Raw genomic sequence first — 18,862 nt, 5'->3', positions numbered from 1 at the left:
TATATAGGAGGAGAGAGACGGCATGGTGGTGTGGGTTGGTTGGAGAGTGCGTTGGAGAGTTCGCGGGGAAGTTCGTTGCTTCGTTCTTTCTCATTTCTCTCTACTCATTCTTGCTTTGGGAGTTCGCTGTTTACTTATTCTTACTTTACTATAGAAAGGACTTGTAAAAAAGGGGAACATCAAGCGTCCGGTCTGGTGCGGCTCCTCCGCGTGCGGAGGAGCAGCAGGTTCTCTAAATATCATTTTGTACTTCAACTGGGCTCTCTAAATATCATTCCCTACTCTATCCTGCCCCTGGCAAACACCGAGTCACTCATTATAGATTCTTAAAATGTCTTTCATAGCAATTCATACAGTGAGAACTTCCTTTTCACTAATTTTTGGTGTTGTTTCATTCTGCTTTCACAACAATGAAAGCACATAATGACTTAATCTGTTGACAGCTATATTCCTAGCATATAGACCATAAGCTGGTACATGGTTTTACTTAATGATTTTTCAAAACAAATGATTCAGAATTGCTTAGAAGCAAAGTCTGTAGACTACAAATTGGGAATCTATAGGAATTCATGTAATCTCAAGAATGATGTAGACAAACAACTGGCTGAAATGTTACTGTAGCAACTGTATTATTGCAGTTTGAGAAACTTCTATGACATGCTGAAACTGAAAGTGACCAGTATTTTCTTCATTCAGCTCAATTCTTGTTCCATTTTCAAGGATTTTGTCATATAATGTTTATTTTCCAGAAATATCTACTGATACACATTGTTTCCAAGTCTGAATTCTGTTAGGGAATGACATATACAAGCAATATTTAGTCATTACAAAAAAAAAAAAACATATTGAGGCTCTTCTTGGATTTGCTATGGGTGCAATCTAGAACTGAACCGCATATATGTATATATGATTGTATGTGTGTAATTAATCAGAAAACTCTTTTAACCCGTAGATGTTTCTGAGAACTCTTTCATATCTACCAAATTGCTTTACATCTCTAACTAGGAATAATATTCTAAGGTGGCCATAGTTATGAAAGTTACTATATACTCTTGATAAGGTACAACTTTATGCTCTTATTTTATATTCAAGTCATGTTTAATAATAATCTATATTTGTAAAACTTAATTTGACATTTGAGGAACTGAGCTTCAAAGGGGATAAGCTTTATGCTAACCAGTTTGACATTTTGTAGACAAGGCAGAATCCAAACAGGATTAAAATCCCTCTAAGCCTGATGGAACAAATCAACCTAAAAGAGATAAACCACATAATATAATTTCAAGATAGGAGTCAAATATATCTGCTTGATAAAGACAGTTTGGAGAAGATTATTTTTTCATTGGGTAAATCATATAGTGAATAGTGTTCTATTCACTATTAAATAGATTTTGATGATTGAACTCATCAGTTCTTAGAAAAGTAATGAAAATATCAATGAAGTTGGTCTTTCTTTCATAAGCATGTTTTCATTGTATTTTTTCCAAGTATAAGTTCAACAATTAAAAAATATTTTATTAAGCTCCAGACCTTCTCTGAAGGGACTGATCATGACAAATCCCTAACATTTTTATGCTGAGTTTAGTTAGCTTTTAGAATCAGAAATAATTCCATATATAGTCCATTGAACTGAGTAATATTCAGTGACTCTGAGCCTTTCTAGAAATTTCCATTTCTAGCTATAAACAATCAGTGAGTAAGACTTTGTGTTATCCTATAGCAATCAAATTTTAATTCATGTCCCCTGCCTGTGGTACTAATACTTAGGAGACCACATTATAGTAGCTCTGTCCTTGGTCCACTTATGCAGTGACGGAGAGGGTGAAGTACATTGCTTCTAATTGTCCACACTTTGATCAAATTAAGGAAACTCAATTTGTATATGTGATAAAGGATATAATCATAGCTACTCAATCAAATCAGTAAGATGCTGATTTTTTTGCTTTAATAATTATCTTATTTTGAAAAGGTATTTTGTGTAGATACTTCAATGATATTTTTTCATGTTTACTTTAACTTGAAGCAACACTTTCAATTTTATACCAATTGCATTCAAATTAACATTTGAACAAACAGTGCTATTAATACTGAGTGTCAAGAAGACAAGGTTTTTAAAAAATTAAGCTATCTATTCTTTATGAGGAATAATGCTAAAGGATTATTATATGTAAAACTTATACTAGTAGAGGAATAACTATTTTTAATGAATATAATCACAATTTTATATACATTCTAAATTTTACATACATTCCATACAATTTATATACATTCTAAAATAATTTTCTTCCAGAAAAATTTGTACTTGTAAGTTTGGTAGTTCTTTAATAGATATGGAGCTGTGTTTGATATTAGAGTAAGGATTGATAAGTAGTTAACATTATTTTTTGAAGCCAATATTTCAGCAGAACAAATGGTACTATTGATAAAGTTTAAATGACTCTGAGTGTGATCATAAGAATCAAATATTTGGGGTTTATGGAAGATCAAAACTAATCGCTCATAATTCAATGAAAGGAATTCAATTGCATTATAGTCTCTTTTTAGCTCTACACAGTGGTAATGCACTGAAACACTACCATTTTCCATACTCATACATACAAGTTTAGATGCAATGAATAACATTTCTGATCCTTATTCCACAAATACAAATAACACACACAACACAATCAGACCACGAACATATTATTATTGAATGACATGAAAGTTTGCTAATGATCAGATTAATTAATTAATTCAGAAAATATCAGTTACACAGTTTACTTAGGATTACAAGTTTCTGAGATTCAACATATTTACTGCTTGAATTATATGGATGATTTAGAAATACACATTATTTGATAAAATTTATTTTAGTTTCAGAGATTTAAAAACAACAGTGATTAGAGTAAGTTCTTGTTTATTTCAGGCACAAAACCTATAATAATTCATTAAGAAAATGCTTTTAATTTGTAAATATTTAATGCAAATCACATTTTTAAACTCATGTTAACCCCACTTCCAGTGACACTAATAAATTCTGCTCTTATTTTAGTAGCACAAATACTATAAATTGGATATGGCGATGAAAGCTTACATAGAAAACGATAAAGTACTCAAAAGCTGCATACTTCGCACATAAGCTGTGATCCACCGGATTTTGAATGTGTATGATACCATATAACATCACTTTTAAAAGACAAGTAATGGAGAGATATCTATTAGAGGCCATCTGCTTGAATTTTCATTCATTTCTGAAACTCATATGTGACTTTCTTGCCTCATACAAACTCTTGGAACACAAAGATTTGACTGATTATTTTTATATGTGTGTACAACAATAAATGAACCTCCTAAATTTTCCAACTCCCATACTGAAGGAGAACTTGCATAAACTTTTTAAAAGAGAAGAACATTGCTAAAGGATCCAGAGTGGTCATTCAATCATGCTACCTTTTTGTAGGTAAAAAAAGGAAAGAAATATTGGTTAAATCTTTGTGAATAGTTTCAAGAATGGGTTATTTAATCCTATAATTTTGGCAGTGACATACATTAAAGTGATGTTTCACTTGAAATGAAATACTCTTAAATATCAGCATTTTTATCCAATACCTTATGTGAATTAACATATACTCATTTCTCAGAGAAAATTGTGGTATTCAGTATGTGTAAAACCAAAGATTTACAATAATGTAAGTAATATATTTATTATAGAATAGACTTTTAAATGTTAAACTAACCCATAATAGTTTCCATAAAGCTGCCTTAGGGAAGTATTTTTAATACATGGAAAATATATCCAAACTTAATAACATGTTTTGTTTTTCATATATATATATATTAATTGTATACTTTGAAAGATTATTAAGATAAAAATATTATTTAAGTTTCTTTTTGTTGGCTATATTGTTTCTGTACATATAGTGAATCAGTGTATCAAGATGTTGCCTTCTCATTTATTTTCTGAATTGGTTATTTATACATTTGAAACTGCACAGACAACTCCCAAATATCTTCCATCATTTTCTTTTATGAAAACACTGCCAATAACTTTCCAGTGATATTCATCTAAATTTAGAGGATTTAACAGATAAAATAATTAAAAGTTTTCATATGTGCTTCATAGGCTTTTTTTTTTTTTTTTTTTTTTTTTTTTGGACAGGCAGAGTTAGGCAGTGAGAGAGAGAGAGAGAGAGACAGAAAGGTCTTCCTTCTGTTGGTTCACCCCCCCAAATGGCCGCTGTGGCTGGCGCACTGCGCCGATCCGAAGCCAGGAGCCAGGTGCTTCCTCCTGGTCTCCCATGCAGGTGCAGGGCCCACTGCCTTCCCAGGCCACAGCAGAGAGCTGGACTGGAAGATGAACAACCGGGACAGAATCCAGCGCCCTGACTGGGACTAGAACCTGGGGTGCTGGCGCCACAGGCGGAGGATTAGCCTAGTGCTCCATGGCAAATTGTGTGTAAATATGTTATTTACCAGTGTATTTCATTGTATAGAATAAAATGTGTTTGATGTATAATAAATAGCTAGAGTCAATCCAAATCCAATTTTTATGACTTGGGTATAACTTCTGCAAGCATTTTTATGAGTTCCTTTCAGTGGAGTAAATAGAGTTAACTTAGCAATAGTGAAACAGATTTTTACCTTCATTTTCAGTGGATCTGCAAATGGAGTAAAATGAAGACTCAATGGAAGATACCTAATTTGACTTTCTGTTTAGTTTATAATACTTATGAAAAGGGGTGAGCCATGAAAATCCTTCTTGCCTACACTTGAACATTTAAATAACTACTGAGGATAAATTTCAGTGCATTTTATAAAAAATAGTACTTGCGTTCACAGAAGTGAATAGATACAATTGTACGATGGTGATTACAATGGTAGAAATACATATTGCCAATAAAATGCTAGCAAGAGATTTAAAAATGACTGTACAGCACCTCATCAGAGAATTGTGTTAACAGCAAATTGATTAATACTATTTTTCCATATAAATTAAATCCTTGATTTTTTTTTAGAAATAAATGGAGGGGGAAGTGCTTTTTTTTAAAATCCTATTTCCTACCAAAATATTTCTTGGTGTGGAGCAAAAGACAGTAAAAAATGATAGAGTTTTTTTTAAAAAAAAAGACATTCATGCATTTAAGCCACCATTAGTCTCTGACTCTAATATAAGGCAGATCATCAATCATTTGCAAAACTATGACTTTAGCCACTTAAACTCTTTTTAGTGCTTTTCATGACAAGACATGATAGGCCTTGTAAATTTAGGAGTTAAGATGTGTTTCCAACAGATTAACATAGGTCAGCTATTTTTTTTAACACCAACTTTACAATAAAATGTTCTGCTTTGGAGAAATGATGCAAAGTTACAGTAAAGAACAATAGAAGGGGTCCTATAGAGTTTATCACGAATGACACTGTTTATATCAATGAAAAGAAGTCACGTTTGTCTATGTGTCATCCTCAGTCTTAATGATATGGAAAAGAGTGACATTGAATAGGACCTGGTGACCATTGTTCCAGGCATAAAGAGCTCTATCTCTTGCATTGTAGTCAAGCATGGATATGTGAAAGTATTGGTTATGGAAGGGAATATCTGTGTACTCATAAGTGGAAGTTTTGGTGGAATAGGAATAGTAAACCTTGGCTCCAGTTAAGTGGGAGTTGGTGACATACAGTGTCCCACAGATCATGAAAGATTCCCCTGCACTTCTCTTGGGGTAGCCGGTGTTCCAGCTCTTCATCACCTCCAACGTATCTTGGTTAAGCTGGCTGATGACAATATTGCCTGCATTCTGGTTGGTTGCATATATGGCCCACAGCCCGATTTCATCAGCCATTAGATCGATGTCAGAGAATCCACCCCAGGTGTAGGGGTAAACGTTGTGAAAACCAGCATACTCTAGGCTTCGTTGGGCAAGCACTCTCCCCAGATCAAAGCTGTATTTGATGATGATATTACTCTGATACTTGTTAAAATAGAGTGAACCGTTGTAGACAACATGGTTAGTTCCTGCCCACTTGAAAGGGAGATTGTATGTCCTTGATTCAGCCCCACTGACAAAGTCTGCAATTGATTTGTATTCACGGACAATCTTATTGTTAGTATAACTGTCCATGTACCAGACCTAAGAAGGAAAAAAAAAAAAAAGAAAGAAATGGGGTGACTAAATTCTGTACTTTTCAAAGAATTCCCAAATAGACATTTCACAATTCTCAGGCTCCTGAAACCACATTATCTTACTTTTGACCTGCTGCCTGTGATAACATGAAAACTCTAAAGTTATAAAAATATTGGTTTAGTTTATGCGGAAAAGAAACATGGATTTTATTGACTTGAGGTTACTTTTGTTTTTCCTTAATTTTTAGATTTTTGACCACTGAACAAGCCAAACATTTATCAATACAGATTATGTCACCTTATAAATCACAGAAATATATTTAACCTTCAGAAAATTATGTTTATTGCAAACTTTGCTCTGTAAAAAAAATGGTTGGTATAGTTTTACATATATAACGTATCTTCCCTCGTTGGGTACCACAGAACCTTCAAATAACATTTGTTCATTGAACCAGATTATAGTTACAAATATCTTTTTTATGAATCTGATGAACATTTTTATATAAGTGATATTTATATAATCCATCTTTAAAAATATAGTCTAAAATTTGGGCACAAGGAAAATTATCACCATATCATTAAGAAAAAAACAAATGCAGAAAGGACACCAGCCTAAAAGAGAACTGAAGGAATGACCACTTATTGAGCATTTGTCATGTGTGAGGAACTGACAAATACCTTTTAATGAAGCTATTTTACTAGTTTAACAACTAGTTTGGATGGAGCTCTTGAAAAAACTTAATTTGGATAATGAGTTGCATAATAGAACATATGTTGAGCTATGGTAAATTTTAGCATATTACTTCACATAATGTAGACAATGTCAACTTATTGTCAAAAGTTCCCAAAAGTTTTGTTATTGTTTCTTTAAAATTGTCCTTAGACTCCATAGATATTTTAGCTTATTTAATGAATTGGCTTGGTTTTGAATTTTTCACATATTTAGTGCTATTGTCATTCACATTAATAGAGGAGTCTAGAAAGAATATACTGAAAAATTGGTATGCTTATAATCCATCATTTTTAAACATAAAATAAGATGAAAATTAAGAAATTAGAATCAGTATACTAGTGAATTACAATAGAGAATGTTGTACTAAAATAGGTTCATAAAATATATTTAGATATATTAATATTATCAAATGGCAAATACTTGTAAATGATGTAATACTTTTTAAGTTGAAACTAACAGCCCTGAAAAATGAATAGTCCAACAGGGAAAAGGTGTAAATAAAGCATAGTTCTAAGAAAAGGCATTTGTGGAAACAACATACTCTGTTATTTTTCTCAGATGCTAAAGGATCTGTCATCCAAGCACCAAATCGGGTTCCAGATGTCTTGACTGTAATTGGGCCTGTGATTTTCATCAATTTGCCACATGCTGAAATTAGAGAAACAGAATCCTGTTGAGTAAACATAGCTAACAATTCCAATAGAGACACTCATACCATCAGCAAAGACATAGATTCTAAAAGCAATTTCATGGGATTTATATCACATACTCAGAATGGAAGGTCATACTGGGTGCTGTTCATTTAACCAAAATTTGATTGAGTAGTAGTTTTTTCAAACTCTACAGTTTAAGTTTGCAATTTCAAAGTGGGAAATGATGTGTGCAATCTCGAAATAAACAAATGAGGAAAAGTCATTTTCATATCAATTCAGCAGCTGCTTTTTGAAAAGTAATTTATCAGAAAAATTTAAACAAATTGCCAATGGACCTATTGACCTGGTGAACAGCAATGCCTGTCCTTCCCCTGGGTGACTTACATAAACCAGAAAGAAAGCTACAAGATGATTTTCAGTTTGTGGGAGTGAATAAACAGCTCCCATGATAGATATCCTTATGGAGTAGAGCAATAAAAAATCCAATCACTGTGTGCCTGGAAGAGGTATATTTTTTGAAGGATAAATTCTTTGTATAGGGATGGATAGGACAGCCATGAACATGCAAGGAACACAACCCCCAAAATTCAAGCCCTGAGACTTATAATTCATATGCAGTAGAAGAGGTAGGGATGTAATATATGATGAAAAAATAATGACTTACATGAAATGTTTGATATTTTTCCCAGTATGGCTATAAATAAAATCCCAAGAATGGCTTGGGCTTCATAAATTTCAGGAGCAAAATCAAACAAATCCAGGCCTTTTTACACTACTTTAAAAATAGGAAACTTTAAGTCATTTGCTTCCCACATTATCAAGAACTATATGACTGACAGTAAATGCTGACCTTTGTGTCCTTTTCTATCCAGAAACTTCTTACATTGATATACAATCTATTTCACTATTTTTAATTTTAATTTTTGTGCTTTTGCAGTCTTTTCCAAAAACTATTTTTGCTTACACTTTCCCTTTCTTGTATAATTTTGTAGCTTCAGGTCTTATGTTTAGGTCTTTGACAAGCTCATTTTTTTGCATATGGTAAGATGTAGGAACCTAATGCCATTTTTCCTACATAAAATGCATGCATATATAGCAACAAAAAATTTTAAAAAGAGTTTTACCAGCATGATTTATTGGAAAGATTATACTTTCTCCATGTTATGTTCTTGGCATATTTGTAAAAATCATTTTGCAGGCAGTGTGCATCAGGATTTATTTCCGGATTCTCTGTTTGTTTGTTTTTTTTTTTTCATTGCTCTGGGTTCCTGTTTTTGTGCCAGTACCATGTTGTTTGGTTACTGCAGCTTTGTAATATGTTTTAAAGGTAGACAAAGACACACATTGTAATAGTTCTAGCAATTTCAACCACCTCAGGATCACTTTGACTCTCCTGGATCTTTTGTGGCTCCATACGAATTTTAGGATTGATTGTCTATTTCTGTAAAGAGTGTCATTAGTACTTGAAAGGGGATTGCATTGAACCTGTACATTGCTTTGGGGACTATGGTCATTGTAATAATAACTCTTCCAATCCATGACCATGAATATCTTTCCATTTTATTTGGATCCTCTATAATTTCTTTCATCAATGTCTTAGGATTTGAATTTTAGAGATCTTCAACCTCACAGGTTAAATTTATTCCTATTTTATTTTTTTGTAGCTATAGTGAATAAGAGTTTATTGATTTATTGTATCAGTAAGTTCATTATTGCTGTAAAAAACTACTATTGTTTTTGTATAATGATTGTGCATTCTGTGATTTCACTGAATTTATCAGTTTTAACAGATTTTCAGTGGAGTATTACAGTTTTTTTATGTCTTTCAATAGAGTAATGAATAATGTTCTGTATTTAAAATGGGCTATTATCCAGGTATAGAGGAGTACGGAATCTTGTCAATTTGCAGCAAAAAGGAAATAACTGAAAGACATATATAAGTGAAATAAACAAGGCACAGACAAGTACTATACATTCTCATTCATATTTGAAAGCTAAAATTGGGCTATCTGAACTTAAAATAGTGATTTATAGAGCTAGAAACCAAGATGAGGAAAGGGAGACACAAGAGGTTGAATGACACATAGAAGGATTATGTTTTAGTAGTCTACAGCACAGTGTGGTAATCACAGATCACATTAACAGAATAACAGTACCTTCTATATATTGTGAAGAACTAAGAGAGGGAACTCAAAACCTCCAGACATAAAGAAGTGTCAAGGAAATGAGAATGATGATTTTCAGATTCGATCAGTACATGTTGTATGCCTATGTTGAAATATCACACTGTTGCGTATAAATATGAATAATTATTTTACATTGATACTTTTTATAAAAGTAAAACATTGATTTCTGGTCTAAATAAAGGAGTGTCTGCAGGCTGGCGCTGTGGTGCAGTAGGTTAATCCTCCTCCTGCAGCGCTGGCATCCATATGGGTGCCGGTTCTAGTCCTGGCTGCTCCTCTTCCAATCTAGCTCTCTGCTGTGGCCTGGGAAAGCAGTGGAGGATGGCCCAAGTCCTTGGGCCCCTGCACCCGCATGAGAGACCAGGAGGAAGCACCTGGCTCCTGGCTTCTGATGGGTGCAACTCTGGCCGTGGTGGCCATCTGGGGAGTGAACCAGTAGAATGAAGACCTTTCTCTCTGTCTCTCCGTCTCACTGTCTGTACCTCTACCTCTCAAATAAATAATTAAAATCTTAAAAAAAGAGTGTCTGTTCCTAAATATTTATACCATTTTTTTGTTTATTTATTTTAGTCTTGTTTCATGTATCTCCCATTTTCCTTTGTCTATCATCAAAATGTATAAACTTGTAGTTAGTTCTTATTGGTTATTCTGTGCTTAAAAAAGAAATACCCAAAGCAAATCAGAGGCAAAGATGACTGCAGCTTGAAGTTTATTTTGGCTCATTTTTCTCTATATGTGCTCCTTATGGGAATAATTTACAACTGGCAGAATAATAAGTAGTGCAGGTAGGAAGTCAATGCATGGTAACTACTAATTTAGTAATCCCTAGCATTTCAAGAAACCTGAATTGAATAATTTTCCCCTGTTTAAAGAAATTGAATGTGATGGCATCTTTACACGATATAATGAGTTACATTATAATTTATTCAGACCTGATAAAAGAGGCCAATTTTTCAGAAGACTTTATGGCATTATCTACATTAAATAGCAAAACTTTGGGTTAAACATATTTGAAGTAAGTCAGCTCAACTTGTGGTAAATAAATGAACAGCCTATGGTTATAGAAGTGTCAAGCTGAAGTAGTAAAATATTAGCATATTTTGAATGGACCTCATGGAGTATAATACCTAAATATGCAATAAATAAAGTAATACAATCTTTAAAGACAACTAAGTAAATATTACTAATCAAACAGGTGATAACAGTATGAAAATACCAAATGTGTGTAGGTTGTAATGAACAGAAAACACCACCCTCTTCCAATACACAGCACAAAATGAAATAGGTGATTTTTTCTTTAATCCTGAGAAAGTAATACTGGCTTGAGATGAAGGACTAAAACATGATTTTTCCTTTTCCATGATCTCACTGAAATAACAGTAAAGGAGTAAAACATAGAAAAAACAACAAACACATAAACCCAAAATGAAGAGAATGGCCTAAGATCCATCAGTGTGGCAGCTTTAACAAATTTCTAGAAGGCAGGGGAGATGGAGAGTGATCATCAAAGTCTGAGGACAGTGAGGTGCAGCACTGTCTGTGAAGGGGAAGTCAACAGGGGAGGGAAACACACTACCTTGAAAAAGAGAAGTAAGGGACTTGGACCCACAGGGATACACGTGTTGGGAATGAGACAGGGCCTTGACAACAAGGCTGCTGAAGAAATCGTGCCTACAGAGCAAATGATTCCCTTTTTGTTCATAGCTACAGGACTCCAGGAGACAGATTTTAAATGATGTCTACACAGTTGTGCTGATTACATGAAGGCTTAGGCCAGCTAACACAGGTATTGGATGCACAGAACAAAGCCTCCTGCATAATGACATGGGTACTCACTCACTCTGCCTGCTTGCCATGCACAGAACTGTCATGCCTTACTTAAATACAGAGGGTTTTGAAGATGTATTGTTCAAGTCTTTAAAAATTAATGGACAATCAAGAATAATAAGATATTTTAAAAAACTGTGTAACAGGAATAATCATGGTGAATGTGCAATGAAATCAGGGCCCCAGTAAAAGATAATTCAGAGAGTTCAGAAAGCGGAAGATACCCCAGTATTTTCAGAAAGATTTCTGTACTGTATACTGCATATTGGAAAAGGAAAACACACCCACAAGAACTACTGGAAACAAGAATATGATTACATTGAAAAATGAATAGATTTGAATAAAAATTTATCCCTCAAAATAAACTAAAAATATGGAAGAAAATAGAATCAGTTCCCAAAGTCCAACACCTCAAGAACAGGTTTACAGAATGAAAGGAGTAAAAAAAGGAGTGGAGAAATTTGTCAAAGAAATTATACAGGAAAATTTTCTTAAATATTATGAGTATAAGGATATACCTTAATAAATAAAAACAAGATCTGCATCTAAATTATCACTAGGAAATGTTATAAGATTAAGAATAAATTGAAATGAAAACCTTTCAAAGAATATGAGCTTTTCACAAGCAAATGTACAGAAACAACATTGCAGTTGGGCTTCTTATCACCAGTCATGGAAGACTGCTGGAAGACAATAATCAGGTACTTTATATTTAGGGAAAAAAATCAGCTGAAGATATGAAAAGAATACTTCCTGACATATTAGTTCTCCAAAAGTGTAGCTATAATGCATTCTTTCCTAGGAAGTTACTTGAGGATATATAACAGCAAACGAAGTGAGTAAAGTGACAGAAGACAAGAGAACAGGAAAACAAGGACTTCCTGTCCCAGGATTACACCTGTGCTAATATTAAGCCTTGAGAACAAGTAATCCAGGATGGACAAGAATACTAAGAGGTATCAGAAATCAGTGAAGGCTGACTGTATGATGTCCTCCAGAACAACTGGGTGTGGTAAGGCAATAATTGGCGTAGAAGAAGTCATCTGAACTTAACTCTAGTGTATTCTTTGAATTGCAGAGATATTAAAATATTTCACTTAGAGACTAGGAGAGTATGTCTGAGTTACCAGTTAGTTGCCAATGAATTATGTATGCATTGTCATAATAATATAAACACTCATGTTTAACTTACAGAATCGACCTACAAACTCATTACAGAATATTTGGGAGTCATTTCATCTGTTCTGTGAAAGGCAAAGACAAAACATTTCTAGTCAGGATAACAGAAAAAAGGTAAAGCTCACAATGTTACAGAATTATAAAATGTGATATGAGAATATAAGTGATATAGGGCGTAGCCATCTTCATATTTAAAATATCTGATCATAAGATATTTTCCTGTAGTTGAAGAAAAAATAGTGACTATTTAAACGTGAGGCTTGAGTTATAAAATTGATAAGGGTGAAACTGTGAACAGTTGTAAAGGCCTATTATGAGGATAAATGAAAGAAGGAAAATGGAGTTTACTAAGTAATCTAAATTTTCATCTTACAGAGCAGGAAGTCAATAAGCAATGTCTAAAAGTGATAAACCAAAAACAATTGGAAAAATAAGCATATTACTAGAAATACGGGATTAACCAGAAGCCCTACAGCTAAATTGTTCAATGTGGTTGCCTCTAGAGAACAGAGCTGAAAAAAGGAAACTGTTGGTTTTCATTTAGAGCCTTTTTCCTTGTAACTACACAATACTACACAATTTTCTAGCCATGTGTGCATAATATTTACATTATTATTTAAAAAGATTAAAATAGCTGCAAAAACTTAACAGCTATTAAATTGTCACAGTAAAAATCACATTTATTTATTGCCTGTTGAAAAATTACTTCCAGGTTTTATATGCCATGCTTCCTTGCAGAGCTAATACACAGGTAGAAATGGGAGATGTAAACAGTCTTCAAAATTAGAAGCTCTGAATAGTCTACGTTTTAATTTGGTTTGCATTCTGTAAGACTAGATTGAAGACTGAAGTTGTATTTTTCAGGATTCTAGCTCTATACTACAAGTCAATATCTTTCTTTTAACCCTTTCAGCCTTACAAAACTAGCATGCTTACTCTGCATTAAAACATTTATCAGTTAATTTAATATAGATGTCAACAAAGGCTAATGAGTTATTACAGTCAGTAGTACATGTTTAGGAGCTGTATTAAAAGATGTTTTTCACATTATTGAAATAGAATTAATGTTCATTTTAATTCAAAGTAGTTAAGTGATTATGATCTTGGGAAAAATATGCTTTTGTTGAAGACCCACCAGTTATGATGTGGGGTGGGGGCAAGGGCCTTATTGTAAAACATCTTAAAGCATATATTGAAAATAAATGATCCAACATGGGAAGTGAGAATCTCAGCAGACTCATAGAATGGCAGATGTCCTAAATAGCACTCTGGCCTCAGAATCAGCCCTAAAGGCATTCGGAGCTGGCTGAAAAGCTCATGAGAGTATTTCAGGCATGGAAAGCCAAGACACTCTGGCAAAAGATCTCTGCGAGTGAGATCCCAGTGGAAAGAACAGGCCATCAAAGAAGGAGGTACCTTTCTCTGAAGGGAGGAGAGAACCTCCACTTTGACTATGAGCTTGTCTAAACAAGATAAGAATCGGAGAACTCAGAGGGCTTCCATAGCCTTGGAAACTCATGACTGGAGCATAGGGAGATTACTGATGCCATAGACAGGAGTGTCAATTGGTAAAGTCAACAACAGGAGTCACTGTGCACTTACTCCTCATGTAGGATCTCTATCCTTAATGTGCTGTACATTGAGATTTAATGCTATAATGAGTACTCAAACAATATATTTCACTTTGTGTTTCTATGGGGGTGCAAACTGTTGAAATCCTTACTTAATGCATACTAAACTGATCCTCTGTAAAAAAAAAAAAAGAAATTATCAATTCCCAACTTGACTCTCACTGGGATTAAACATGACAATAGGTCTGCTCTGATTTCATCATCATTTTAAAAAATCATCTATTATTTTTCACTTTATGTTTCTGTGTGGGAGCAAACTGTTGAAATCCATACTTAATGTATACTAAGCTGATCTTCTGTATATTAAGATAATCGAAAATGAATCTTGATGTGAATGGAAGGGGAGAGGGAGTGGGAAAGGGGAGGGTTGTGGGTGGGAGGGACGGTATGGGGGGAAAGCCATTGTAATCCATAAGTCGTACTTTGGAAATTTATATGCATTAAATAAAAGTTTAAAAAAAAAAAAAAAAGAAAATAAATGATCTTTCAAGATCATTTGAAAAAAATACATAGAATCCTAGAAATCAGTTAACTAAATTTGTTCAAGATACAGATCAATATAACATCTCAACTATGACACATAAATGTAAGAGGATGTTCATCCTCAGAAAACTTTATGCCCAGAGTATATAGGCAAATGAGAAGGCAAGCAGTATGGGATTGCGGTGGCTTCAAGTTGTTTCTGTATTGAAGATGAATAGAGATTTGATAGTTATAGAATTTTGCTTAACATTTTAGATGGCTAAATTATATTACGAAACATTCAACCTGCCTTATTAGCAAAATGCTCTTTTCTCCGCAGGTAGCCTTCATTGGACAGACTAAAACATGATATAGACAAAGCAAAAATATATTAACCTCCATGATTCAAATATATGCACATTCCATACACTGATAAATTCACTGGGTTTCCATAAGTAGAAATTCACTTTATTTTATTTTTTATTTTATTTTTTTTTTTTTACAGGCAGAGTGGACAGTGAGAGAGAGAGACAGAGAGAAAGGTCTTCCTTTTGCCGTTGGTTCACCCTCCAATGGCCGCCGCTGCAGCCGGCGCACCGCGCTGATCCGATGGCAGGAGCCAGGAGCCAGGTGCTTTTCCTGGTCTCCCATGGGGTGCAGGGCCCAAGCACCTGGGCCATCCTCCACTGCACTCCCTGGCCACAGCAGAGAGCTGGCCTGGAAGAGGGGCAACCGGGACAGAATCCGGCACCCCAACCGGGACTAGAACCCGGTGTGCCGGCGCCGCTAGGCGGAGGATTAGCCTAGTGAGCCGCGGCGCCGGCCTGAAATTCACTTTAATATGAATAGAATTGGATGGGTTAGTAAAAATCTAAAAAAGAACTGTCTTGAATTGCGCCATGGTGCTCATCTAATCAGTGCTGTCAAACAACCCTCAGCAGCACAGCAGTGGCTTGGGGCGTCCTGGCTTTGGTGGTGACTGACTTGGACCCAGTATTGTCTATGACAGTTAAGGGACACTACTGAGACTCAGGTTACTTAGATCCATAATTAGGACAGAATTCCTATGATGGCTTAAAAGCTTCTGAGATCTACAATAAAAACTTCTGTGGAGGCACATTGGGTTCATCTACTAGGTGGATACCTGAATCCCATATCAGAATTCTTGAGATCCAGTTCTTTCTCTGCTTCAGATCCAGCTTCCTGTCAGCATGTTGCCTGGGAGGCAGCAGTATAGGGCTCAAGTACTTGAATCCCGCCACCCATATGGGAAATCCAAACGGAGTTCCTGGCTCTTGGTTCTGACCTTGGTCCAGCCCTTATCAGTGATTTGGAGTGAACCAGCAGGTGAAAGCTCTCTGTCTCTTTCAGTTGCTTTGCCTTTCAAAAAATTATGCACACATACACACACACATAAAGACTTCACTTTCTCCTTATAATCATTTAGATGAAATATGTTAGATAGTAAAAAAAAAAAAAAACAGTTACTGTCTAGACATTTTAGCACTCATTTACTGACAATTTATTTTCTACCAGGACTATGCTAGGTGCTGGGAATGTAGATGAACAGGGAGACAAGATACATCTTGCATTGTAACTTTTGTGATGAAATTATTTCAGAAAACATTTTACTGAGAAGAAATGGATGAGTACAGTGAATATTTGTAGATATAAAAATAAATTATATAAATTCAGCCCTGAGTAGCATAACATATAGTTGCACTTCTTCCATTAAGACAGCTTTGTTAGATAAGTTGAAATATATCTTAAGTCAAATTTATCTCTACTTTCCTTCTGCAAAACATTCCCATAAACTGTAAAACACAGACACAAGTTTAACTGTCTCCCATAATTTGTTTTCTGTGAAATATGAAGGTCGATGTCTAGAAATATAGATCTAGACAAATAGATCAGAAATTAATTTCTTCCCAGTTTTCACTGATTTGGTATTGCACTTATGCCTTGGTACTAATTATCTGTTTTTAAAATTAATTTTTAAAGATTTATTTATTTATTTGAAAATAATTATTGCATAGAAGACAAAGGGAAAGAGGGAAAGAGAGAGAGAGAGAGAGGGAGAGAGAGAGAGAGAGAGAGAAAGAGAGAGAGATCTTCCATCTGTTGGTTTACTTCCTAAGTGGCCACAATAACCAGGGCTGAGCTGGGACTTCAATCCAAGCCTCCCATGTGGGTTGCAGGGGCCCAAGCACTAGGGCCATCATGCACTGCCTTTTCCAGGCCATTACCAGGGAGCTGAATCAGAAGCGGAAAAGCCGCAACATAAACCAGAATTTATATGGGATGCCAGTGTTGCAGGCGGTGGCTTTACAGCCTGAAACATAATGCAAGCCCCAGTGGTAATTATCTTGTGTGTATGAAGGAGAATTATCCCTACATTCTAGTAAGTCAGTATAATTTTATATACTTTAACCTTTCAGTGTTTGTTTTTAAGGTTTATTTATTTGAAATTCAGAGTTACAGAGAGCGGATACACAGATAGGAATCTTTCATCTGTTAGTTCAGTTCCCGCATGACTCAAACGACTGGGTCTGGCCCAGGCCAAACCCAGGAGCCAGGAACTTCCTCCAGGTCTCCCACCTGAGTGCAGGGGCCCAGGGACTTGGGCCATTTTCTGCTGATTTCCCAGGCACATTAGCATGGAGCTGAATCAGAAGTGGAGCAGCTGGGGCTTGAACTTACGGGCATATAGGATGCAGGCGCTATAGCTGTGGCTTAACCAGCTGCACCATAGCACCGGCCTTGTGCCTAGGTTTTTAAGTTAAATGCAAACAATTTTCAATATATACTTGTGAAACCATGTGGTCTGCCTCCACATTAAGTCTGTAGCCAGGAAAAAATCCTATGAATATGTATGAACTTTGCATTTCACATTCTCTGATTTGCCTATGAGTAACCCTCTCTCCATCATGTATCCTTCATGTCTGTCATCCATTGGATCACTCCCGTCTGTGCAGTGAATCACAGCATGCAATGGCAGGCTTTGTCTTTCTAACACCTTCTTGTATTTTACCTTACCAAAGTCATACCTTCTGAGTAAACAAATCTGGGGAGCCGGCGCTGCGGCACAGTGGATTAACGCCCTGCCCTGAAGCGCCGGCATCCCATATGGACACCGGTTTGAGACCCAGCTGCTCCACTTCCGATCCAGCTCCCCGCTAATGTGCCTGGGAAAGCAGTAGAAGATGGCCCAAGTCCTTGCACCTGTGCACCCATGTGGGAGACCCAGAAGAAGCTCCTGGCTCCTGGCTTCGGATCGGGATCTGCGCAGCTCTGGCCGTTGCAGTCAACTGGGAAGCGAACCAGCAGATGGAAGACCTCTCTCTCTCTCTCTCTCTCTCTCCTCTCTCTCTCTTTCTCTCTCTCTCTGCCTCTGCCTCTCTGTAACTCTGATTTTCAAATAAATAAATAAATCTTTAAAAAAATAAAAAGTTTCTCTTTATGGGCATTTGGTGGGGTGGTCGAGTTGCCACTTGGGATTCTGCATCCACATGTTCAAATGCTACTCCCAACTTGGGAGGCAGCAAATGTGACTCAAGTTTCTGGGTTTTTGCCACACATATGGGAGACCTGGATTGAGCTCTAGGCTACTGGCTTTGGTCTGGCCCAATCTAGCTGTTGGGGGCATTTGAGGAGAGAACTAGCAGGTGAATAATCTCTCTGGATCTGTCTCTATTTTTTATTCTGTACTCTGCATTTCAAAAATAAGTGAAAATAAGTAAATAAAACTATTTAAATATAGAGGCCAGCATTGTGGCATAGCAGGTAAAACTGCTGCCTGCAATACCAGCATCCTATATGGGAGCCAGCTTATGTTCTGGCTGCCCCACTTCTGATCCTATCCCCTGCTAATTGCCTGGGAAAGGCAGTGAAGGGTGGTTCAATTGCTTGGACCCCTGGCACCCATGTAGAAAACCCAGATGAAGCTCATGGCTTCTGACTTCAGTCTGGCTCAGCCCTGGTTGTCACAGCCATCTGGAGAGTGAACCAATGGAAGCAATATGTCTCCGTCTCTTCCTCTATCTCTGTTACTCTGACTTTCAAATATATAAATAAACCTCTAAGAATTTTTA

General features: G+C 35.7%; 1 protein-coding gene across 2 annotated transcripts in view; it reads right to left on the bottom strand.

The window, feature by feature from the left end:
• Positions 1-2,666: 2,666 nt before the first annotated feature.
• Positions 2,667-18,862, bottom strand: part of OLFM3 (olfactomedin 3) — a 222,978-nt gene continuing 206,782 nt past the window's right edge. For both annotated transcript variants that reach the window (XM_008264808.4, XM_002715827.6), the window contains exons 5-6: positions 7,375-7,481; positions 2,667-6,107 (exon numbers count right to left, since the gene is read on the bottom strand). In XM_008264808.4, coding sequence (XP_008263030.1) covers positions 5,430-6,107; positions 7,375-7,481 — 785 coding nt within the window. In that variant the 3' untranslated portion in view covers positions 2,667-5,429. The remainder of the gene's footprint in view (positions 6,108-7,374; positions 7,482-18,862) is intronic.

This window comes from Oryctolagus cuniculus, chromosome 7 (assembly GCF_051225735.1).
Source record: "Oryctolagus cuniculus isolate XC-2025 breed Fujian yellow rabbit chromosome 7, ASM5122573v1, whole genome shotgun sequence".
NCBI classification, from domain to species: domain Eukaryota; kingdom Metazoa; phylum Chordata; class Mammalia; order Lagomorpha; family Leporidae; genus Oryctolagus; species Oryctolagus cuniculus.
Note: the sequence above shows the minus strand (reverse complement) of the source record. Positions and strands in the feature narration are given on the sequence as shown.